Genomic DNA, 24,225 nt, shown 5'->3' on the forward strand with positions numbered 1-24,225 from the left:
TCTTCCCACCCATTACACCTATTAACGAGAAAGCCTTCTAAATGTTATCTAGTAGCAAGAATTAAGCAGTTGTGTTTTGTAGATCATGCTCCTTAGCTCACTCTTTCATTTCCTCTTATTCAACATTATCACATTACGTTCCCTCTTCTTATGTGCTTTTCCTCTTCACAAAGCTCTTTAAACAGCTGCAAAGGGGGAGGGACCACTATGCTCATGAAAACTCCACTTTGCAGGATGCTTCTGCCAGGTCCTACTGTCTGTCTCTTTCCAGGCATTTAATACCTTCAAGATTTTGGTTTGCTTTTACGCGTCTGACTTGTGCATCCCTGACAACAGAGCCTACTGCCAGCTGTCTTAATTGAGGAAGAGTAATCCAGCTCTTCTTGTTATTGCCATGAGGAATACGTACACCCTCCTTCTCTTTGTAATGGGCTCCTTTTATTTGAACGGTAAGTGAGCTTTTCTTTCAGATACAGTTTGCAGAACAGCAGTAGCTTTCGGGGTTAGGAGGTACGACTGTGATATAAACTCTGAGATGGTTTCTAACTGTCACCTCAGTAGGTTGCAGACTTTAAGAAGATGCACGGAATTGCTTAATTCAGTGTAGTTTCTGGCTTGTTTGGTATCCGCATATCCACTATGATGCATATGGACAGACAGTAAGTTAAACATAAAATGACAGAACGGTAGGAAATTATAATCACTAAATATATCTCTTTAGATGCTTCCGGGATTATCTGTGCTGGGAAAAGCAGGTATTGTGCTGAGAGGGAAAAAATAAAAAATGAACCATGACACGAACAATAAATAAGACAGATCTCATCTCTCTACAATTATTGGCTCAAGTGCATAGATTTTGCAAAGTTCGTACTTCCTAATTGTTTGATTAGTATGTAAATAGTTTAAATTAAGTTGCAATATATAAATAGACGCTAAAACCAAACAAACATACATAAGAACATTTTCTGTAGTCCACCAGGATCTCTTGTACACGTTTTAGCCAACAGGCACAGCCCGACAGTAGCATGAAACACATGAAATAATGCATTTACCACAGGAGCTTCTGCCACAGAGACTCCACTGAAGTGTTCTGAGTGAAACAGGCTGAAATTGAACTGAGACAAAAATCGCATCTTTCCCTGTTCATCCTACAGTTGTTTTGTTTCTTCAGTCACTGAAATGCAACTTTAGAAAACATCTGCCTTGTAACAAACCAAGACTGAGGGCCTACTTTAGATTCTTAGATTATACACTTTTAAATCCACTTGTATTTCTTTTTTATTTGTATTAATAGCAGTGTAGAAATTAAAATAGTCTTTAAAATACAGTAAATTTACCACTACTTCCATTGGAACAATAGGAGTTCCAAATTAGCATGAACTAAGAGGTTATATGAATGTTTTTACTCAAGAGTATGGTGAGAAGTAACAACATGACAAAGTAATTTCAGATAAGATAATGGCATTGTCTTCTTGCTGCCTCTAGCTTGCTCTTTACAGATGGGAATTTGGTATGTCACCATCGTCCACATAAGTTATTTGCATGAGAGGAAAGAACAAAAATGGCATATATTATTTCTAAACAAATGCTATTTCAACATTTATTAAAATAACTGAAGTCAGGGAAATGGATGAAACATGCCTCATGTTAAATTCTGCCATCTAAGCGGTGATAACAGTGCACTTGCCTGTATTTGTCAACATTGCTCCTTATTCTGTTCTGTGGAAATCACTCCTACATATTTGTCACTACTCTGAAAATAAACAACAGAACACAGGATGAGGATGACTAGTTATTTCTTTTTATATAATTAAATTAGACCATGTAAAAGGGAAAGTTTGCACTGGTGACTGAATGAAGTCTGTGGTTTTGGGGTTTCTGCTGTGAAATTGGAAGCATGCTGATGCAATTGCTTTTAATGGTCATACTCCTGCAGAGAAAACAAACTTGCTGCAGAATGTGTACTGCTAGTTACGTGGCAATTTGCTCTGCTTGGCATGGAGCAGACGTGCAGCGTGTTCAGTGAAGCTAAAACAATTCCCCTAGCTCAGGATCCACCCCAAGGTGTTTTCTCCATTACTGCTTTCAGTACACAAAAATACTCCACCCCCAAAATAGGATTGCTTCATTATTCTTGCTAAAATCATCTGTCTAAAAGCATCATTTGTCTAAAAGTGTACCCTCTGTAACATTTCTGGTGATTACTGCTATTTGGAAAAAGAACAGTTTGCAAGGGAAACTGTGCACTTGAATTCCTTCCAACTCCGAGAGGAAAAAGAGGAGTTTCAAATGCACAGCTACTGACATCATGAAATGCAAATGAAGGTGAACTTGAATGCCTGGTAATTTTGTTCTCATTAGGTGCCATCTGGTTAATATGTAGACTGGTAATGGAAAACAGATTATAAAAATTATAAAAGAATCACTCATTTTGACATGTTATTTACAGAGAGGTTGGATTTAGCAACCTTTAAGGCAGCGCACTGCTGACATCTACTGGTATTCAATACAGGCGTCTGAGAGGAGGGAGCAGCCCCTTCCATCTTTATTTCTGATGATTAAGTTATTTAAAGGTTGGGACGGGATGGTAATTTTATGAAGAATTAATCATTACAGGAACCCCTTCCTTAGGAACAGAGAACCTTTATTAAAGGGCTTCATTATTTAACAAATCATTTTTTATAATTAAGTCGTGCCCTGTCATTCATCTGCATAAAGTTTATTGACAGAGTCAGTGCTTAGAAACCTGAGCTGTTCTCATCAGACATGCAGACCCCACAGGACGTTCTAATTTGCAGACCAGATGACTGTGATTGCTAAAACCAAGTTCCAGAGAATAGCATTATCACTAATTCAGGATGAGATTTCTGCAAATACTCTGCAGTTTCTACTACTTGCTGTTCAGCAAATACTCCATATGCTAGAACATTCACAGAAAAAGATGGCAACACTGTGAAAACATATTTAACAATCCAGACAAGAATTCACTGTCTTTGCTAGCAGCATTCAGTGACCGCTGTATGAAACAAACCAAATGACAATTCATTTACATTCGAATTACAGCCATCTGTTTATGTCATTTATATATGCGACACCAGGAATGTTTGTTTAAAAAAACAACCCACAAACAAACAACAACGACCACCCCGCAAAACCCAAACTTTAGCTACCACAAGGCTTCTCATCTATTCTCACAAAAAGAATTATTTCAGATCCATTTTCTTCACAGTATCAAGTTTAGCTCTATCTTGACTGCAATACACAAGAAAAAACTCTGGAGCTTAGCAAGGATCACCATAGCTCTAGCCTGATAAACCTTTAATTAGGCAGGCTTACATTGAGAATAAATGTAATATTAAAATATGATATGGTACTAGGGCTTTTATAATGACTTGCAGGGAGGTACAAAGCAAGTGTCAATCAAAAAATAAACTGACCCAACAAACACAGATGTATTCATCCAAATTTGTTTTTCCAAATGGCTTGGGAGGTGCTTGAGAAGCCTATTGTGAGTTAGGTATATGTGACAAAATTTGTGCTACCAATGCCATAGCATATGCTGGTCTTAAAAGAATGAAAACAAGCCTGGTGTTTATCTCAACCTTTCCCCAGAGCTCGAGTAAAAGCTGTTCCTAGATATGAAAAATCTGTTTGATGATGTTTCCTTTTATGCCTCTCCACTTTCTCACTGGATCAGAAACAAGAAGTTCTTCTAGCATTTTTTTAATGTGAGTGGAATTCAGAAGTACCCAGTTTCAAGAGAGACTAGTTCCCTCGAGCAACTTACAGTCCAGTTCACATGGAAACTAGGCACTCTCTAGAAATGCACACAAACTTTGGCTGTTTATGCGGTTGCAGCTTTTTCATGCTGCCTTTCTCTGAAAGTCAGGGGTATGCTACAACACTAAAAAAAAAGTACCATAATTTTTAAGGACACTACCCTCATTTCTGCAATTTCTAGGGTTGTGTTATGTGCCCTTTCCTATGGAAGAATCGCTCTATCAATTGGATTAGAATCTGTTTTCATTAACACCTGTGTCCCTCACTGTCAGCTGTATAACATAACACAGAATTAGTCGACATACAGCAGAATCTTTCCGGGTCAACTCTGTTGGCAGGATGTTACAAGCATTTTACCGGGATTTTAGTAATTGGTATTATTATGTGGTCGGTAGTGGTTTGAAAAGTCCACTAGAATGGCTTTTAAAAGCACATGCAAGAACATAGGAACAGATGCAGTTACCTCTGGGGTCGTGCTCCATGGAGAACGTTCAGGCTTGTTTGATAATATCCTGCAGATACTATTTTTTGCAGTCACTGAACTCCAGCTTTGTAAATCTAAGATTTACAGTATTTGTGTTAGTCCATAAATCAGGCTTTGTTTCCACATAAAATAAGACTTACATATTGTCTCAGGTTTTCATATAAAATCATTCTGAACCTGAAACATCATTAGCTGCCAAAGAGCTCTCAATCATAAAAAACCCCTTATGACTCCTGAAGCTCATCCTCTGGTTTTCCCTACACAGATCAGAGTTTTCCAATTTGTATGTGTGCCTGCAATTCTGTCTCCTACGACACTAAAGAGAGAAGTCACAGCCAGACTCCCTGTATTTGGACCATTGAAATGTTCTTTCTGTGTTATTAAGAGGGTGGTTTCTCCCAGCTTCTATTTCTGAATGTAAACCCAAAAGTATCTATCAATTCGAGCTTCACATTTTACTGTGAAAAAACCCAAAGGGTTTGATCCATGCTTTGTGAAAGAGAGTCAGCTTCAACGGAACAGATACTGGTGCATGCACCATGTGCTTCTGTTCATGTAAGCTTACAGTCCTTAGGAAATCAAATGCCCTCATTATTTAATGAAGACAATCTGATGCACAGAAATTCTGTGATCACTACATCATGTCACTTGGTCTCCCCTCTATAATCCTGTTATGCGATGTTTTACAGGAAGCACCGCAGCAGATGCTGAAGAAAAGCTAATGAACCACCTACTGAGTCCTGACAGGTACAATAAGTTAATTCGACCAGCTGTCAACTCATCCCAGTTGGTATCTATAGAACTGCAAGTCAGCCTGGCACAGCTCATCAGTGTGGTAAGTTCAAATTAGGCTATGCCTCTTAATTCATCGCTACCTGCACAGCATTTTAAATCATATTGGTATTACTATGTCCCTATTATTTTCTAGTTTACATAATAATACTTAGTAGGCAGGGCCCAGACATGCTATTTACCGCTTTTATACTTCAGAATGCAGCTACAACAGCAAGATCAATCTATTCCTAAGCAATAAAAGATCACAGCCAGATCTTCATGCAATAAAATTCTATTGATCGAAAAATCAAAATCATTCCACTGATTTCAGTACAGCTACAGTAAGTTACACCAGGTCAGGATCTATCCTGGACTGTGTGCACAATGCTAAACCAACTGGTCTAGGAGCCAGCGACTGGACTGCTGCAAACATTAAGAGACCTATATAATTTACATCCTGACATTCGGGAGGAAAAGAGAGACGCACTGATGGAACATACGGGAAACTGTACAAACAGACGAGCTTTCATACACATGTACAGGCTGATTTATACAGGATATACTGTCATGTGTACCACCTGACTTTTGGACAAGTGCTCCCTCTCTCCTGGAGAATTCCACCCGGGCGCAGTCATTCCTCCTCACACAGTGCCCTGCCACCACATGGCAAATTCTGGGCATAAAAAGCAGGGTTTCTTATCCCCGCAGGCCCCAGCAATCAACAACCTAGACAGAGCAGATGAACAGGCAATGCTCAAGAATGGCATAGCTCAGTCCCTATCCATCTATACCCTCAGTTTTCAAGTGGAAAGCAAAATTAAGCATCTTATAGGCTCTAACCATTCCACGCATCTTCACGATCAGAGAATTAAGTCGTTTTCCCGCAGAAGTCTTCCTGACTCTTCAACCTCCTTAGAGCCCCGGCAACACAGATTGGCTGCAGAGAGACTTCTCTTGCAATACACTACACTAAATCATGCTGCACATTTGGAAATATCCTCAAAAGCCCACTGAATAAATCTTATTACTGCAATAAAGCAAAATACTTTAGAGGACAACTATTCTCTCTCTCTTTTTCCCCGCAGAATGAACGGGAGCAGATCATGACGACAAATGTCTGGGTGAACCAGGTAAGCAAACCCACACAGGCATGCTCTTGCAAACCACAAATCCAACTGCTTTCACTCCATCACAGTGATTGTGTTGTTAGTGCTGGTCTGGATACTCCCATCACTAGTGTACAATTCTTCTCTTAGGAGTGGATTGATTATCGTTTGGCTTGGAAGCCCTCTGACTATGAAGGAATAAATAAGCTGAGAATACCTGCAAAACACATCTGGTTGCCAGACATTGTGCTTTATAATAAGTAAGTAAAACTTCTGTAGTTTATGTAGACAGTGAACAAAATTTTAACCATATATCAAGAAATAAGCATCAGAACTGATGACATAGGTCTGATAAAATTCTAAAACTTAATTCTGTAACTTTTAGCCAGTAACAAGTGGCTGGGGTGCTGGCCCCAAAGATAATTTTAGTAAAATCAGGACTCTGGTTAAAGACATTCCAGCAGACCTGGAGCTTGTCTGCAGTGCGAGCTTTTAGAACACCAGAGGGTCTGTGACAAGGCTCACAAGTGAGACACAGATCTATATCAAACTATACTATACGGAAAGCACCAATTGTAGTAAGTGTCTAGCAAAGCCTCGAGGTGGATGATATCAAGTCTTTGCGAAAAAAAAATCAAAACTTAAAACATACTTTCACGATACTTTGCAAACCAATGACTTCACAAACACATGATAGTTTTTGAACAGAAGGGAAACCTAGTAAGTTTATATATAACTGAGTTAAGTCCCTGGAAACCTACTGCTGGAAATCAGATTTGAGAAATCCTTAAAACTATTGTATTACTCACAAAATAATTCAGCCAGTGGATTAGGATGTACTCTGCCTGGTCAAATCTTGTTCTGGTAAATTCTGCCCTCGTCATCTGCTTCTTCTTTCCTTACCCCCCAGATGATACTATTTAATGGACTGTAAGAATGGAAATAAACAGTTTTTAAATGCTTCTTAAATGCCAGGGAGCAAGCAGCTTTTAACCTCACCATTTTGGATTTTTACTTTAGTACAAAGCTTCAAATTAAAATTGTAGATAAAGGACAAGTCCCTGTAACTTGCTGCTGCTGAAGCAGCGTTTCATAATCACCGGTCAGTTCAAGAAGGTGCTCAGGAAAACAAAGAGCATTCCCACGGCGCACAGCTCTGTCGGCAGGTCGCCTGTGCACAGAGGGCACTGAGACCACAGCAGCCCAGGCTCTGCCCCACAGCTGAGCCGAGGCAGCAAGCAGCACCTACACACTCTCAGCCCAGAAGTCTACCCAGGACACTGCGTGGCTTCAGGTGAAAATGATTCAGGGAGAGACAGACATGTGAGAAATAAGATACAATTTCTTTACTAAACCCCAGCAATTTTATTGGCAATGAACTAATGACCCATGTATGCTGTAGACACTCATTTCTACATCTGGTTGTTTCACCGCCCACATGAATTAGCTACAAAGGTCTCAGCTCAGTGCCAGGTAACAGGGTTTGCAAGGTGAGGCCTTTTCAAAGCCAAATGTAACTGAGCTGGAGAGCAGCTACGCATGTGTCAAGCCTCACATACTTGTAGCACTTCTCTGCTTAGAAAATCAATCTTAGCGCTGAAATACCTCTATTTTCCGTGATGTCCTGTCAACAAACAATTCATCAAACTTTTAATTAACTCTCAAGGTGCACATTTCCACTCAAAAAGGTGCTGCTTAACCATAGTCAGTTGAACTTCATTAGTTTACATTTGGAGTGAATTTGGTCCTACATTTTTGCAGATAACATGCTGTCTTTAGGTTATGTGTACTTCTTTACATAATATTTATCAAAAGGAAGGCATACGGGATGTCCAGACTGTTCTTTGCAGTCTGAGTGGCTAACCCAGTTTTTAATAAAAGCGATTCCTCATTCATCAAGAAAGACAGTCACTAATTGTTGCTCCTTCTTACTGTTACACTTGCCTTTGGTAGCCTGACTGGCTGAGTTTGAAAGGTGTTGCATAGCACACTTGAGAAAATGCAGTGAATATGCTCAGAAACACGAAATTTCAATAATATTTAGCAGCAATTGATCACACTTCTACCTCAGGACACTTCATAGATTAAACAGCCCTAAATTGTTTGCCCAGAAACATTGCACAGGAGAAGATATTGAGGGATAAAGATCTCCTCCCTGAATTAAGGGGCCCATAAGATAGAAGAGTCTCCTGGTAGAAGGTTGGCAGGTAGAGGAGAACACTAAGTGAACACTGAGAACATTGTAGTTTGTCTATACTGGTTTTGTATAATAAGAAGTAAACATTAACTGGACTGATGCAATATGTTATAAACCAAATAATTACGTTTCCTCTGCCTATACTCTCCCTGCATTTTTCACTAACATTGCTCATCATTATTTCCTCGTCCAAGTCGTTTAGGAGTGTTGCTGTGTGCTCTTAGCAGTGGCCATGTTCCAAATCAAAGGTACCTCCATTTTCATGCTGGCTGATTCCGTTTTTACTCAGCCTTCAGAGATGTAGTAAGCCTTAATTACATTAACAAACATTTACAAAACAATTTTGAGTCCTTTGAATGAAACAGAGATTCATATTTATCATGTAATAATAATTTTATAAAAAGTTTTGTAAGTATTGGACCAAAAATCAATTCTCTGATTAGGAGAAATGCATACATTAATCTCCCTGTCAAGTTATAGCTGCCTACAACATAGATTTCAAAATAAAAATATTACTAAACTTTGATTCTAGAAATAACTGAGGCCCACAAAGCCAAGAATAACAGGGCTCTTCCATTTTGAACTGTTTTCCCTCTTAATGTTTTATGATCATCTCTCCTTTTTCTTTCCTTGTTTCATTAGTGCGGATGGCACATATGAAGTTTCACTATACACAAACGCAATTGTAAAGAATAATGGCAGCATTTGCTGGTTGCCACCAGCCATTTACAAGAGTGCCTGCAAGATCGAAGTTAAGCATTTCCCATTTGATCAACAAAACTGCACACTGAAGTTCCGGTCTTGGACATACGATCACACAGAAATTGATATGGTGCTTAAAACTTCCACAGCAAGCATGGACGACTTTACACCAAGTGGAGAGTGGGACATCGTAGCACTCCCAGGAAGAAGGACTGTAAACCCTTTGGACCCTAATTATGTCGATGTGACATATGACTTCATTATTAAAAGGAAACCTCTTTTTTACACCATCAATCTTATCATTCCATGTGTACTAATTACATCCTTAGCCATCCTGGTGTTCTACTTGCCTTCAGACTGTGGTGAAAAAATGACCTTATGTATATCTGTGTTGCTTGCCTTGACTGTGTTCTTGCTACTGATCTCCAAAATTGTCCCTCCAACATCTCTAGATGTTCCACTGATTGGGAAGTATCTCATGTTTACAATGGTACTAGTGACTTTCTCAATAGTTACCAGTGTCTGTGTACTCAATGTCCACCACAGATCTCCAAGTACTCACACTATGCCCCCTTGGGTCAAGCTGGTTTTCCTTGAAAGACTCCCAGCCTATCTGTTCATGAAGCGTCCAGAAAATAGTTCTCCACGGCAAAAGCTCTGCAACTGCAAAAAGACAAAAGCAGAAAATCCTTGTATGGAAGCAGCTGACTTCTACAAGAACTCTACCTATTTTTTGAATACAGCCTCTGCCAAAAAATATGATATGAAAATCACTGAAACTCTTGACAATGTCAGCAGTCATCGAGACTTTAGGTTAAGAACAGGCACGAAATTTTCTCCTGAAGTCCAAGAGGCAATTGATGGAGTCAGTTTTATAGCAGAACACATGAGAAGTGACGACAACGACCAGAGTGTAAGTAAAAATGAGAAACCATCCCGGTCACTCCAAACTCCATCCCCTGTCCTCCTCCATAACACACTGTTCTTCAGAAAGGCAATGTAATTTCCGTAGCTATTCTGAAGTTTTTAGAGTGATCATAGCTTATAAGAGGAAATCATTTTTGTCATTAAAAGAATGCAATGAATAGCAATTTGGTAAATGTCAATACTGTCCTGGAAAGTAACATGGCTATTTCTACAAAGAGAGAATGCTGATTACCCCATAAATCATCAAACACCCTTGAAAAAGCTGTGTTGTTGCATTCAAGTAGTGTTTGGCAGGGGAAAAAATTAATATTCATTTCCAGAGATCAGAATGGTTTTCCTCATTGTATTGAGTAAAAAGGTGACTCAACCCATAACTAGGCCATGTTTACCAGAAAGGATGTACCTGCAGCTCAAGCATGTATTTACTTAACTGGCCATAGAAGGAGAATTTAATAAAATTGGTAAAACGCCTTTGCAAATCCTCTCTCTGGGCTAAGATCTCTATCCATAATTGAGCAAGGCATGCTGGTCTTTATGTTGCTCTGTTGTAGCAAACACAATGGCTAGGATTGGAATCCTAATACCAGCAGAGCTGACGCTTCTTTCCTTTGAGTTAAATCAGACTTGTTACAGGCTATGAGAAGTACTCTATCCAGGATGCATTTAAGCAGTGCTGCTGATGCCCTATTCACATGCCCTACTTATGTCTAGTAGCCAGCACACTAAAGCTGATATAAGTACTCTGTGAGCAATGCTTGGAAAAACTCAGATAGTTCAGAGTTTTATTCAGACAAACACCCAGGAGTAGGAAAAATCATCCCTATACCTACTATGTGTCCTCTCTGTGACCCAGACGCCAGTGACACTCCAGGTTCTCTGTTTCTGCTGTGCTCTCCCTCCCTCAGCCAAGCAGATTAAATAAAGTCTGGTTTCTGATCTTGCAGAAGTCCCTTGAGGAGCAGTTCATGTTTTCTGTTAACTGAAATTACTGTCAATATAAATAAAGAGGATCAGCTATTAACATTAGACATGAGCTTGTAAACATTGAAACTGACTGAACAGACGCAGACTTCATAGAGCATAGAGAAAAGTTTCCTAATGGCTTAGAAATTCTTGCAGGAGTGTGTTGCATACTAAAGGATCTACAAAGCCTCCACTTAATATTAAGAACAATTTTCAAGGGTATTTTATACAGGAAAAATTAATTAAATGGTTTTCACACAGGGTCGTCTAATATTACATTTGACTTTTCTAGATTCCTAATTTTTATCTCTGCTTTATTCCTTCATTTTCATGGTCTGATAACAACTGTTCATATACATTTACCATGGTCTGATTTCAGAAGCACATAGTAATTCCCATCAGGAGCAGCGGAAACTAAAAGTGTGCACTGAAGGGAAAATACGTAATGTTCTACTATAAGACATGAGATAATTGACAAGCATAGTAAAGTCATTGAGGTGAGGATGTCCTATGTGTAACTAGAATCAATAGAGAGGAGAAAACAATCATTCCTGAGATGCAGTTTTAGAACAGACTCTAAGGCTAGTCCCATGGCTTTCACAGACAACATATGCAGAGCAAAAATTGATTTAATACAAGCAGTGAAACTGTTGATTAAGATGGCTGCTGATAAGAAAAGAATTCTGAAGCTAACCTTGTTTAACATCAATGAACACCATCTATTTTTGTCCACTGAGATTAATAGCATCTGCAAACTAAAATTAAAGAAAATAAAAGATCCTTAATTGGATTATACTGCAGGTCCTTCCGGACTGGCTTCCACCAGGCGGCCATGCTCAGTACCTGACGCATCCAAGACAGCTAAGAAATACTTACACTATTTTACTCCACTGCGCAGAAAGTCAGTTTATTCCCTGAACCTTAACATTTGTTTCCTTTCATTTTCATAAACAAAAATGCAGTATTAGCAAGAGGAAGAGTAAAAGAAAATGACAAATTGCTAATGTCTTTAATTGGCTTTTTCTTCCAGGTCATTGAAGATTGGAAGTATGTTGCCATGGTAGTGGACAGGCTGTTTCTCTGGATATTCGTCCTTGTTTGCGTCCTGGGGACTGTTGGATTATTTCTGCAGCCACTTTTTCAAAACCACACTGCTGCCACGAACCCTTAGTTGTCATTTTAAACTGTCAATACTTACACAGATGTTGGGTCTCAGTCTGCTGTCAGCTAAATCCACAGAGATGCCAACTGAGTTGCTCTTACATCGAATTTAGAGTAGGGAAACGGAAAGTAGAACTTGACTTATTGTGACAGGGAAACAAACACCAAAAACAAACAGAAAACTATTATTTTTTCCAATGAGTTCAGTACTTTTGGTGACATCTTGGCCCTTTTTTCAATTATTTGAAGTCTGAAAATTACAGAGAAGTGTTTACTGTACAATAGGCCATTGTGGCTCACAAGGGTTATTCTTTAAAAAGAATTTTACATACGTTGTCTCAGGAAGGACATTCTCTTTCCTTAGAATACCACAATTTCCATATTACAAATAAATTATTGCTATGACATTTATTTCCTTCAAATACATCAAAACTATTTGTGTCTGATACATAAACAGCTTTACAGGTGGAATCACTCTTTAGCTGTTTGAGTATGATATTTAAAACAGAACTGAGGTAATCACTAATAGGTTTCTCACCTTGCCCTCTCTGACAGCTGATTTATCAACAGATGCCAAATCAATAAATGATAAACAAACATTTATATACTCTGTTCAATAACAAAATATAAATAAAATGTAAAGTTTTCTTTTACATAGATTCAGTCCTGAAATGTTCCTGCAACTGTAACAGCTCATGCAGCTGGAGTTCACTTTCATGAATCTAACAGCACAGGAAAGCATCTTCAGAAGAAAACTCTGAAAGGCAGCTAGAATGAGGAGAAAACACCTGAGAACATACCTGCATATTTTGCTGGGGAGATTTTAATGCAGATTTAAGTATAATCCTCAACAAATTCGCTAGGAAGGCACATAATGCATGTACAGTCTTCAAGTCTTTGGCAAAGCACAGATCAAGGCCCTAGACTCCTGTCACAGGACAATCCCGTCACACTTTCTTATGGGCAGCTTGCAACCTGCAAAAAGCTAAGAGGGCTGCTGGTATTTTTCAAGCTAAACCGGCCTCAGCTTTTCCTTGGAGTGTTGTCACAACACATAACAATTTTACCACTATTGATAGGTACAACTTGCTGGTGAACAAACTGTTAAAATTGACTACTGTTTGTGAAGGGGATTGGAGGCTCACCTGTTCCAGGGGAAAATTGGCTGACACCTAAACCTGTGTTCTACAGCAATGCCACAGATAAAGACAGCTCCAGCTTTATTTACTCTCATCAAAACTGAGTTGTATCTCTACCTAGACCACCATTCCCAGTCAGCTACAGGTAACTACATAGAATTAGACGTGCCAAAACAGCTACCCCGACACGTTTCCAACCATTCAGAGCAACTTCGGGACCTTTGCCAGTTCCTGTGTTCACTCCCTCCCCTGTCCATGCGCTGAACTCCCCAGTACTGCCATCCCCCCACCCCTGGGTGCTGCGGCACAGCCTGGTGCCCGGCAGCCCAGGAAAGGTATTACACAAGCAAAAAGTATCACAAGTGGGCTGGGTGAGGCTCTGTGAGCAGCAGCAGCATTTCCCCTGGGTCGAATGCTAGAAGAAGGAATGCTTATAACACTGTCAGCCTCCCTTCCACTCCCTCTATGCACTCTGTGTCCATCGCTGGAGATGGGCAAGAAGGTGAGGGGTGACCATGGGACAGCCTTATTAATGCAGGGGTGACCACAGCAGCTGTCACATCCTCCTCTCCCAGAGGGTGGCAATGTCAAACATTAACTGTTCAGGGCACTTCCCATGGCGATGGGTGGGCAGCATAAAGTTTAAATGAGTCACACCTGCTTTCCCCACCTCTGTTGTCTTCTCCTTCTCAAAACCTAGAGAGCAGAGCTATTTCTCTGCAGGCAACTGAAACAGCATCTCTACAGTGAGCTGTGGCAGCCCTGCGGGAGCAGAGGGGTGCCTTCACCCACGCGGGGACATGCTACTCTGTGTTATGTTATCTGCTGGGAGCTGCTGTAGCACAGAACATCGCAAGCACACGTGCACACACTGCAATAGCTGTTAAGCAGCTTTTTCTGCTTACAGAGATGCCAGAGAGAAGGCAGAGCAGCTGCACAGACGAAAGATGAAGCCCCTTTAAATCCTGCAGTAACCCTGAACAGTGAATGTGAAAGAGGCAGTACAGACTTAAAGGATCTTGTGAGCTACTACACGCTCCTGCAGGGCAGAATGGAGAGGAACTCACCCAGCCAAGCAACCAAGGATGCAGCAAGTCAGCCACAGACCCTGCGGTCCACCCCACTGACACCAGACCCATGCAGAGTAGAGACCCCTCTCTCTGCTCTTGTCACCAACAGCACTTTTGGCTCCGTCTCACTCTCACCCTCCTACCAACCATTACTCCTCTCCCCAGTCCCTTCTTCTACTTATCCTCCCCCTCGCTGCCTGAACGCAACTGAGACAAACAGTACTCCCATCTCACAGCTGGCCTTACCTTGTGAACGGTAATGACCGATAATGCCTGGCTCCCTAACCACAGCCTTCAGCTGAATTATCCCCAGTGCAGACAAAAGTTTTAGAAAGGGTTTGGCAGCTCAGTGAGCAGCTGACACAGAGCACAGGCAGATGGAGGCCTCAGACTTGATAAACCCAGCAAAAGCTTTCAAAAGGTACATTCCTGGCCCTGGGGAGATCCCTGCAGAACTACAGCTCCTCATCAAGGAAATGGTGGGCTCTGTTGGTTTCCATACGCTCTGGCCACCTTATTTCTTTTTTAATCATGAGTGAAGCAATATTCTTCCCTAGTTATGTTCTTGGAAACCATCACTGTATTTTTTTGAAGCTTCCAGAAATAATTCAATCCATAGCAAACTTCAGATTGGAAGATTTCACACAAATTCCTAAAATTTTGAAAAATCTGAGCTTTTAAAAAGGTGGATTCAAAATGGTAAATGTTATTTTTGCCTAACCTTCAGCAGCTCCACCTACATAATGAGCAGAATTGTTCCCAGTTTAACTTGTCAAGGAATTGTAAGGTTTTTTGCCTTTTTTTTTGGCAAAAATTCAAAAATAAAAGATTTCTGGAGTAAAGAAAACATTAAAAATGTCATCTTTTAAGCTAATATGAATACAATATGGTCTCAGTTCATCAAACAAAATAAACTTCAGCATTTCTACTTCTCAGGGTTTTTACAGTAATGCTTGTCAGTAAAAAAAAAATGAAGAAAAGCAGTCATTCAAAAATGTATTTTTCACTCTAACAGTTCTTTCAATGCAACGTGCAACCAGCCTTCGCTTCCCTACTAATCAGGAAAAGCCTCTGTTGACTCCATCCCCATTCCCCACCATTACAAAACTCTTCCACCCTTACCAGTCCTGTCTGCTGTCAGAACACACAGAAGTGCCAGCACCATCACAAGCACGTACCATGTGAGTTTCTTTGGGACTGTTTCTGCACCTCTGCGGCCACAGCAAACAAGAAAGACCAGCAGTGTTGGATTTTTATAGAAGGAGCATCAATACCCCAGACAAAGGTGGGAAAACATTAATTTCCTCATCACCTGGGTTGATTAAGACTTGATGATAATAGATCTTAACAAAGCAAAATACCCCTAAAAGCGGCACATTTATTAAAAAGCAAAGGCCACATAGTTTACTGCAGATTTTCTTGGGTAGATCAGCTTTCCCCTAACCATATAAATTCTTATATGTAAGTTCTGCAATGCAGTCATGGTGACGTGTTCTTATCACATCGCTCCCCCTAGCCATAAAAATAATCCTTCCACAAACCTGAGCTGATGTCACCAGGAGCTCCAGCATGTGATGTTAGAAACAAAATATCTGTGCATACAAACATCACTGAAAATTTCAGTAACTAGGCAAACTGAGCTAAAATACCTGTTTCTCTTGATGCAATGGCTCTTTGCTGCCTCTGCAGATCAGATGTTTCCAAATTATTCAGGTTTAAGCACTGACTTTCAGGGAATATGGATTATGATCTGATCTTTGAAGCTTTAGTTCATTTCTAGTTGAGACTAAAAAGAAACAAACAAAAATCTCAGTTATAATGCTGTTTATACGTGGAAACCAAGAAGACAAAAAGCAAAAACATCTAGTCTCAATGCTCCAGAAAAGCAAAAAAAAATGTATCCACAAAGGGTTAAGCTAAAAGACTGGGCAGCTGAGTTCTCTGGAAAAAAGAAATAAAATCAAATGGACAGTAAAGCCTATTTCCTCCAAGCTAATACAATTATAGAAATTATCATAAGAACATGTGTCTGGGGATGGAACGAATGATGCTCTGAGAGACAGAGCAAACAGGACAAACAAGCTCTGTGCCAAGAGCAGTCTGGTGCTCCTTCTTCCAGTGCCATCTCTTAACACAGCACAAAACAGGGTCATCATTTATCCTTTCCTAACAGCAGGGAGTGAAGCACCTACTGGGTGCAGCCTCCTGTCCCACGGGGCTTCCCTCTTGTAATTTCCAAAAACAAGGCAGAATCCCCCAGTTTTTGCTCTCCGCTCCTCCCTCCACACAGACTGCCCAGATGTGCAGAACAACCAGAGCACGCACGAATGAGCCTTGCACCACCCGGCCCTTCAAGAGGGCGCAAAAACTGACGTGTAACTTAACAAGGAAGCTGATGGGCACCTGGGGAATGGGTCACTTTGCAAATCATGATTTTGTGATTGAACTTCAAACACAACCCCTCATTCTCACCCATGTCCTTTCTCCTGAACAAGAATTTGTGGGATCGAGCCGGGATCCTATACTCTTATTCCCCTTCCCAAATTTCACCTTTCTAATCCATGAAAGCAGAACAGTCCAAAGACAGTTATTCTCAAGAGCGTGGCTCAAGTTGGTCTCCAAACTCAAACCCCTGGCTCTTGCTGGATCCCAGCCACTGTGTATTTCATTCTGGGCTTAGACTCCTGGCAACAGCTGTACCCGCCTTTAATTACTCCTGGGAATAGAACACCATTTTTATATAGTCAAGCACCAAGCACATGCGCTTGTGAGATGAGACACAGGCAGGAAAAAGTCTCAACCTTAACAACATAATTGGAAATTCAGGTCCCATTATCTCAGTTCACTGCTAAATCAGGCACCCCTATTGTCAATATTCATTTCAGCACAATTCAATTATAATATTTTTATTAATTAAACTCCTAGTAGCTTGGCATGAGCTTCTGGTAAAGAAGGATCATGTAGAGCAGCTGACTGGAAAAATCATTAGCATAGTCAGATTGCTGGGTTCATTTATGCAGCAGTTTAAGGACTCTTGTCTATTATCCTTGCCAGAAGACTGCTCTTTGCCTACAATAACATCTGTCTGCCTGCCATTTATTTGCTGTTGCCAATGCTCTGACAGCCTGAGCAGCTAGAAAGGGGGCAGCACAGCAAACCTAATGGGAGCTCACTGCGCAGAACTGCGTTCGGGGTCCTGCCGGCTGCTGCTTCCAGGCGTTTCACGCATCGGAGGAGCGGAGCTCTCTGTACTTCCCATGCTCGCACAATCCTGGCAGCTACGCTCGTCTTCAACAGCCTCTGTCGACAGGCAGTAATTCCTAACACCATGGACAGCACACGCGCTCTCCTCCTAACTGCTGCTGTTTGCTTTCTCTGCCAAGGTGAGCGATCTTTAATTTGTTTATTCTTAATTGGTGAAGCGAGGGGGTCAAAAAGGTGAACAGGAGATGGCATTGGTGCAAATTATTTTTAAGAAGTGCTGAAGCTCACGCCAAACTAATGGATAAATTTACAAAATCCTAGTATGGCTCTTTGTTAGACAGTTTGTTTTTGCTGTTTATTTATTTTTTTAAATTTCTCCTTGTAAAGTACTTAAGTGGTCCTGACTGAAGATGCCAAACAGGACACACAAAGCCATTTTAACATTAAAAAGAGAAAGCACCTTACATGTGAAGGTGTGAGTTTACATACTCTAAAGAAGACCACAAGAAAGTGACAATATTAAAGAGCTTTAAATATGTGCTGCAAACAGTGCACATTCTCTCTGCAGATATGGAAAGCACCGAAACATTCAAATAAAAAACCAGAAACAAACAAAAAACCCGCACGACGCATAAATGCACTTCTCTAGATCCTGCGGATGCTAGATTTAATTAGAGTGCTGGTGACATGTAAAATGCTGGCAATTCGGGATTGACTGTAATAGAAAGTCATTAAGATCTAGCTTCAAAACTATTCATCTGAAATATCCAGAAGCATTTATTCCAGAAAATCTTGATCTGAGAGATGTGAGATATCAATAAAAATTAAGGGCAAGACTAGCAGTTAAAAAGCGTGAAAGAAATGTGTTTGTTTCTTAGTTAGGAAGTTGGGTCGAATGATTTCACTAATCTGAAAGGAAAACTGTTCTTCAAGTGAACAGGAGAAAGGGAGAAGGGAAAAAAAGAAAGAGGTTTTAGTTGAATACATTTTCACATGGGGGGGACCCTTTTGTCACACAGAGAGGGGAGCTCTTAGATCAGAATGTAACTCCTGTTTTGTGAGACACTACAGATCAGTCACCTGCAGACACTTCTGCCTCCCATCTCTTTCTCTACCGCAGAAAACCAACCAAACAAAACCAAAACCTGTCTGGCAAAAAATAAATGTGTCCTTGAAAATACCTGTAGATTCATATTTGTGTTTCAAAGGAACTGTAGAGTATGTTCAACAGTTCTGTGCCCTTGCCAAATTCACATAGTGTCATCCATAAATGACAAAACAGGCCTTTTCAGTTGGAGTGCCTGAGAATGTGTCATCCAGCACAGAGTTTAAGAGAGAGTAAAAGCTATTGGCTTTTAAATAATGCCCAGCTGTTGGGATGGTTATTGCCTAGCTAGCTCCAAGAATATAAAGGTACTTTGAAATCCACGTTCTCACACCTCATCCCGAGACAGCTGGAAGACCTTGTTGTTTAAGAATTTCAGTTTGCAGCTTTTCTGTTGGCTTTAAGATACCACAAGCAGCAGTTATCAGTGGCAAAATGGACAACAGGATTACAGATAAGAATTACTTAGAATAATAAACGGGCAATCAGCACATTTATTTGAATATGCTCAAAAGTATTTGAATATAATGGCTAGTCAATTTTTAATCCTTTTTTTAATATTTTAACTAGCAGGCTGTTATCATTCCTGCAACTATGCAATCACAACTCAGGCTAGAAAGCAGAGTTCTCATTTCCTAGGAATCCTCTTACTGCAAAACAGTCCAACAGCTTACAAGTGGCCTGGTCTATTGGCTTACACTTACAGCTCCACACCCCTGCAGCTTTGACAGGTCTAAGGGACTAGGTCTGTAAGGAAAAAGTGCTTTTGTATCTCCAGGTCTTCAGTAACTCCCTGAAATTATTTTCTGAACCCATTTGCAGAGATGTGAGAAAAACTCTCTCATAGTATTGCCTTTCACTGCTTTTCTTCGCCCAGCCTAAGCAAATACCAATCTTGACACACTTACATGAGGCCTGGCCTTTCCCTGGGCATCACATGGATGCTAAGCAGTTCATACACAGCAAGTCGGGTACCAAAAGCAGCCCCCCCAGGTGCCACTGCCCCACACGCGCTCACCCGCCGTGCCCTCCATAGGCTGCGGCGGCTCCGAGGCCGAGCACCGGCTCTACACAGCCCTGTTTGAGAGCTACAACCAGTTCGTCCGTCCCGTCAAGAACGTTTCGGACCCTGTCATCATCCAGTTCGAGGTGTCCATGTCCCAGCTGGTGAAGGTGGTGAGTACCTGCCCGCTGGGGTGCCCGCGGGGGATGGGGTGGCCGGCGCCTCTCCCAACACAGCTCTCTTTTCTAGGATGAAGTCAACCAGATAATGGAAACCAACCTGTGGCTGAAGCACGTGAGTAGAGCTCAGTGACAGCACCAACCCACCATCACCAGGGCGGGCAGTCCCAGCCCTCAGGGGCCGAACGGCCGCCCGCCCAGCGAGGCGCCTGCGGGCTCCCGGGAGCACCGGGCTCAGCAAGCCAGCACCAGGCGTCCCTCCCCTGCAAAGCCGCAGCCTGGGGAGGCACCACGGGCACCAGCGAGGCCCCCACCGGGGCCCGGGGCTCCAGCACCGGCCGCGCCGCCCTCCCCGGCGCGCTGCTGCCCCCCAGCGGCGCTCGGCGGCCGCGGAGCGCTGACGGACGCCTCGCTGGCGCGGCCGGGCTCTGCAGGGGGCGCCCCCCGCCGCGGTACCGGACCGGCCAGAACAGCGGCCCTGTCACCACCGACCCCTCCTCAGTCTCGCCTCTTCCGGGTGCCGCAGCATGTAAACACGGGCCTGGCCCAGGGTGCAGCTGCAGCCCAAACCTTCCCGCGGTTGGTAGTGTCGCTAAATACGGTATTTTTGGTCTGAAAACCTCCAGAGATGCTGCCTTGGTGGACACCCACACGCAGAGGTCTCACTCAGCATCACCCGGTGCTGTTGAGCTCCCAGAAAGCAAGAAGAAACCTAAAATGTTGACTTCGCTTAAGAGTCTTTATGGATTAAAAATGCAATTACTCGCTGTTGCAGTCAGCTTGATATCCAACTTCATTCCCAGCTTCAGCTTAATATTCAACCTTGTTAAACTGTGGTTTAAGGAGCCCTAACAAACAAGACTTACTTAAGGGAGCAACAACACCTTGCAGCTCTTTCTGACCAGTTGTGTTTCTCTCAATGCTCACATCTAGCACCAGAGCCTCCTATAAATTTGTTTTTACCATCTCACACATACATGGCTTTTTGAGACCTATTATTAAAGTCCTGCACTCTCTGGCAAGAAAGTGTCTTGTTCCCTCTTTCACCTTGTTGCAGCTACCGAGCAGACATTCCTGGGACACGGAGGCACAAACATCCAAGTCAAACGCAGACCAACAGCCCCACAATCTCCATGTGAATAAACACCAGACATACGTGTTTGTTAAAGAAACATCTGATCATTGTAGTATCCAAAATAAAATCACCCTAGAAGTCATATGACAGCACTCAGTTTGAGTCTGTCTGCTCTGCACTGATTTTCAATTTCTCCACAAACCTAACAGAGACTCATTTCTTCCCTAATTAGATCTGGAATGATTACAAGCTTCGGTGGAATCCAGCAGACTACGGAGGTGCTGAATTCATCCGAGTACCATCTGGTCAGATCTGGAAGCCAGATATTGTTTTATATAACAAGTAAGACTCTTGCACATTTATCTTCTTACTTTGGGAAGAAGGGGGGTGATGTTACTAGTTTTTTTAAAATGATGAACAGGCTGAGTTAACTGACTAAAACCTGGTTTTCAACACACCTGTCCCACACCTCTGTACTCACCTCCGTGCCACCTACATCAGCATCACAGGGCAGGCCAAAGGGAACTTTGCTTTTCCCCTCACAAGCCTCCCCTTTTGCTATAATTTTAATCACTGCCTACACAGGAGAGTTCTTGTCTGCAAATTCTTTTTAGCAGTTAACTCACAATTTGATACCTTTATAATAGTGTTGACATACAGAAGCAACAGGTAAGGTTTACTTAGGATGTCTGCTTCTGAGACTATGAGGAGCCAAATCATAACTAATGGAGCCCTCTGCTATGCAGGGAATAGCTCTCAGTGATATGGGCTAAGCTACAAAGATCCAAAAATTAGGGCTACAGAACAACAAGAATGACTCTCCTTTTCTAACTGTGGCCTTAGAACTTTCAATTGCCTTTTTAGTTTTACTTTTTAATATAAACAACTGAACTTGCAGCGATGTAGGACTTAAAAACCCCTCACCACACTCCTTACGCAAACAGGCACCCCGATCCTACTTATTCCCTTTCCACAGTTACTACCTGCACTGTTCACAGGAGAGATGGAAATACCAGCACTGCAAGTAGCCTCTTATCAGCCCTTGGGTTCTGATATGCTTGATCTAGAACAGAATAGAATAGAACAGTTCAGTCAGAAGGGACCTACAACCATCATCTAGTCAGACTGCCATGTACAATCTCCTGTTTGCTGTTTTGAATATGGATTTCACTAAGCCGTGTTATTATAAGGAAGAATATTTCCTTTCAAATCCTCCATGGTAAATTTATACAGCTGTTTCTTTCAGTTTTAACTATGCAAATTTATAATGGCCACAGATTCAGTCCTGCACATGCAATTCAGCTCCATGTCAGCATGTAATTGCTGACTTCCCCAAAACAGATTAAAGAGTTAATGTATATGATCTGAATGCATGAAACCACTTGGAGTAATTGCATTCTAATTTCTATTATTTGCTTTACAGTGCAGTTGGGGATTTCCAGGTCGACGACAAGACAAAGGCCCTATTAAAATACACGGGTGATGTGACCTGGATACCTCCAGCTATATTTAAAAGCTCATGTAAAATAGATGTAACCTACTTCCCATTCGACTACCAGAACTGCACCATGAAGTTTGGCTCCTGGTCATATGATAAAGCCAAAATTGACTTAGTTTTAATTGGCTCTACAATGAACCTGAAAGATTACTGGGAAAGTGGAGAATGGGCTATTATTAAAGCTCCCGGCTATAAACACGACATCAAATACAACTGCTGTGAAGAGATATATACAGACATCACATATTCTCTTTACATTAGGCGTTTACCTTTATTTTACACTATCAATATGATTATTCCCTGTCTGCTGATTTCTTTTCTGACTGTATTAGTCTTCTATTTGCCTTCGGACTGTGGCGAGAAGGTGACACTCTGCATATCCGTCCTTCTATCTCTAACAGTGTTCCTCCTCGTTATCACAGAAACCATACCTTCTACTTCCCTGGTAATCCCCCTTATTGGGGAATACCTCCTTTTCACCATGATCTTTGTAACTCTCTCTATTGTCATCACAGTATTCGTACTTAACGTGCACTACAGAACACCCAAGACACACACAATGCCTGTGTGGGTGAGAACCATTTTCTTGAACTTACTTCCCAGGATCATGTTTATGACACGGCCTGCCAGTGATGAAGAGAATCATCAGAAGCCAAAGCCATTTTTCACTTCTGAGTTTTCAAACTTAAATTGCTTCAACACTTCTGAAACCAAATGCTGCAAAGATGGCTTTGTATGTCAAGATGTGGCATGCAGCTGCTGTCAGTATCAACGCATGAAGTTCTCGGATTTCAGTGGCAATCTCACAAGAAGTTCAAGCTCTGAGTCTGTAGATCCTCCGTTTTCACTTTCAGTTCTGTCACCAGAAATGAAAGATGCTATTGAAAGTGTTAAATACATTGCAGAAAATATGAAAATGCAGAATGAAGCAAAAGAGGTAAGAACATATTTTACTCAAACTGCAGACACCATTTGCTATCAGTGTGTTTTGTGAGAGAAAGAGATCCCAACCCCATCTCCTCCCCAAAAGAGAAAGAAAAAAAGGACACCACAGACCATTATTTTATACAAGTAAATTACCCAAGCTGTATTACAAATATATGTAGCTTTGAATGTAAGTAATTTTGGGGAACAGGTCTGTTGCACAACATTCTCTTTATTGATAACACACTGGGCAAGGCATGTTAAGGTGACCATTGTGAGACAAACAGATTTGAGTGCCCACTCTACAAGATTCAGATTTTCCAAGTTAAAATCTTAATAGTGGAATTAGCTGCCTCTGTGGCCTTCCACTCCCCCTTCCACAGCTTACCATCAATAATAAAGAATGTGAGAACAAATGCCCTTCACAGTGATCATGTTGTTTATTCTGTAGCTGCTGGTTTTTTGTGGTTTTTTGTTTTTCCTTCTCTTAAGAAGTTCTAAGCTAAAAAGTGCAAAATTAAGAAAAAAAAAAAAAAAAAGGCAACAAAAGCATTATTCATTTATTAGCCTTCCTGGAGAAAAATGAAGTAAAAATTAAAATTGTGATCTCAAGAGTAATGAAAATGATCACCCAATATAGTTACTACTACTGTATAACACTATAACAAGAGTGACACTGAAGTGTTATATATTTCCACTGTAAAACAAAAATAGAAGAATTTCAGTTTTTTGGAAACTTGGTTCTCTCTCTACATGGAAGGTAAGGAGATGAATTTTGCATCATGCACGAGAACAATCAAATTTCAGTACTACATAAGAAATGTACCAAATAATTATATACCAATTAACCTTCGTGTTTTTACATATGCCTAACGACTAGTAGGAGCAGTCTGCTTCAGTAAAATTTTCTGGACAAACCTGATCACCTAAGTAC

At 41.2% G+C, this 24,225-nt stretch overlaps 2 protein-coding genes and 1 long non-coding RNA gene across 3 annotated transcripts in view; 2 read left to right on the top strand and 1 right to left on the bottom strand.

Annotated features, from left to right (window-relative positions):
* CHRNB4 (cholinergic receptor nicotinic beta 4 subunit) lies at nt 1–12,747 on the top strand. The gene is made up of 6 exons (XM_005515456.3): nt 1–449; nt 4,954–5,099; nt 6,124–6,168; nt 6,295–6,404; nt 8,984–9,956; nt 11,964–12,747. Exons 1-6 carry the CDS (start codon nt 395–397, stop codon nt 12,102–12,104), a joined length of 1,470 nt encoding a protein of 489 aa, XP_005515513.1. The 5' UTR covers nt 1–394; the 3' UTR covers nt 12,105–12,747.
* LOC110356493 (uncharacterized) lies at nt 6,954–20,104 on the bottom strand. The gene is made up of 5 exons (XR_010475289.1): nt 19,895–20,104; nt 15,953–16,089; nt 10,801–10,958; nt 9,606–9,706; nt 6,954–7,072 (listed from the first exon to the last, which is right to left on the bottom strand). It is a non-coding gene; the product is annotated as an uncharacterized LOC110356493 (long non-coding RNA).
* CHRNA3 (cholinergic receptor nicotinic alpha 3 subunit) overlaps nt 17,076–24,225 on the top strand; it is an 8,633-nt gene continuing 1,483 nt past the window's right edge. The window contains exons 1-5 of the mRNA XM_013371579.3: nt 17,076–17,686; nt 19,649–19,788; nt 19,865–19,909; nt 21,102–21,211; nt 22,293–23,304. Of these exons, the coding sequence (XP_013227033.2) occupies nt 17,632–17,686; nt 19,649–19,788; nt 19,865–19,909; nt 21,102–21,211; nt 22,293–23,304 (1,362 nt within the window). The 5' untranslated portion in view covers nt 17,076–17,631. The remainder of the gene's footprint in view (nt 17,687–19,648; nt 19,789–19,864; nt 19,910–21,101; nt 21,212–22,292; nt 23,305–24,225) is intronic.

This window comes from Columba livia, chromosome 11 (assembly GCF_036013475.1).
Source record: "Columba livia isolate bColLiv1 breed racing homer chromosome 11, bColLiv1.pat.W.v2, whole genome shotgun sequence".
Lineage (NCBI taxonomy): Eukaryota > Metazoa > Chordata > Aves > Columbiformes > Columbidae > Columba > Columba livia.

Excerpts from the sequence above, each read along its gene's own strand:
- CHRNB4 (XM_005515456.3), top strand. The coding sequence starts at position 395 with ATGAGGAATACGTACACCCTCCTTCTCTTTGTAATGGGCTCCTTTTAT. Across the intron at positions 5,100-6,123 it reads TGGCACAGCTCATCAGTGTG|AATGAACGGGAGCAGATCAT; the intron begins GTAAGTTCAAAT and ends TTTTCCCCGCAG. Across the intron at positions 6,169-6,294 it reads CAAATGTCTGGGTGAACCAG|GAGTGGATTGATTATCGTTT; the intron begins GTAAGCAAACCC and ends TTCTTCTCTTAG.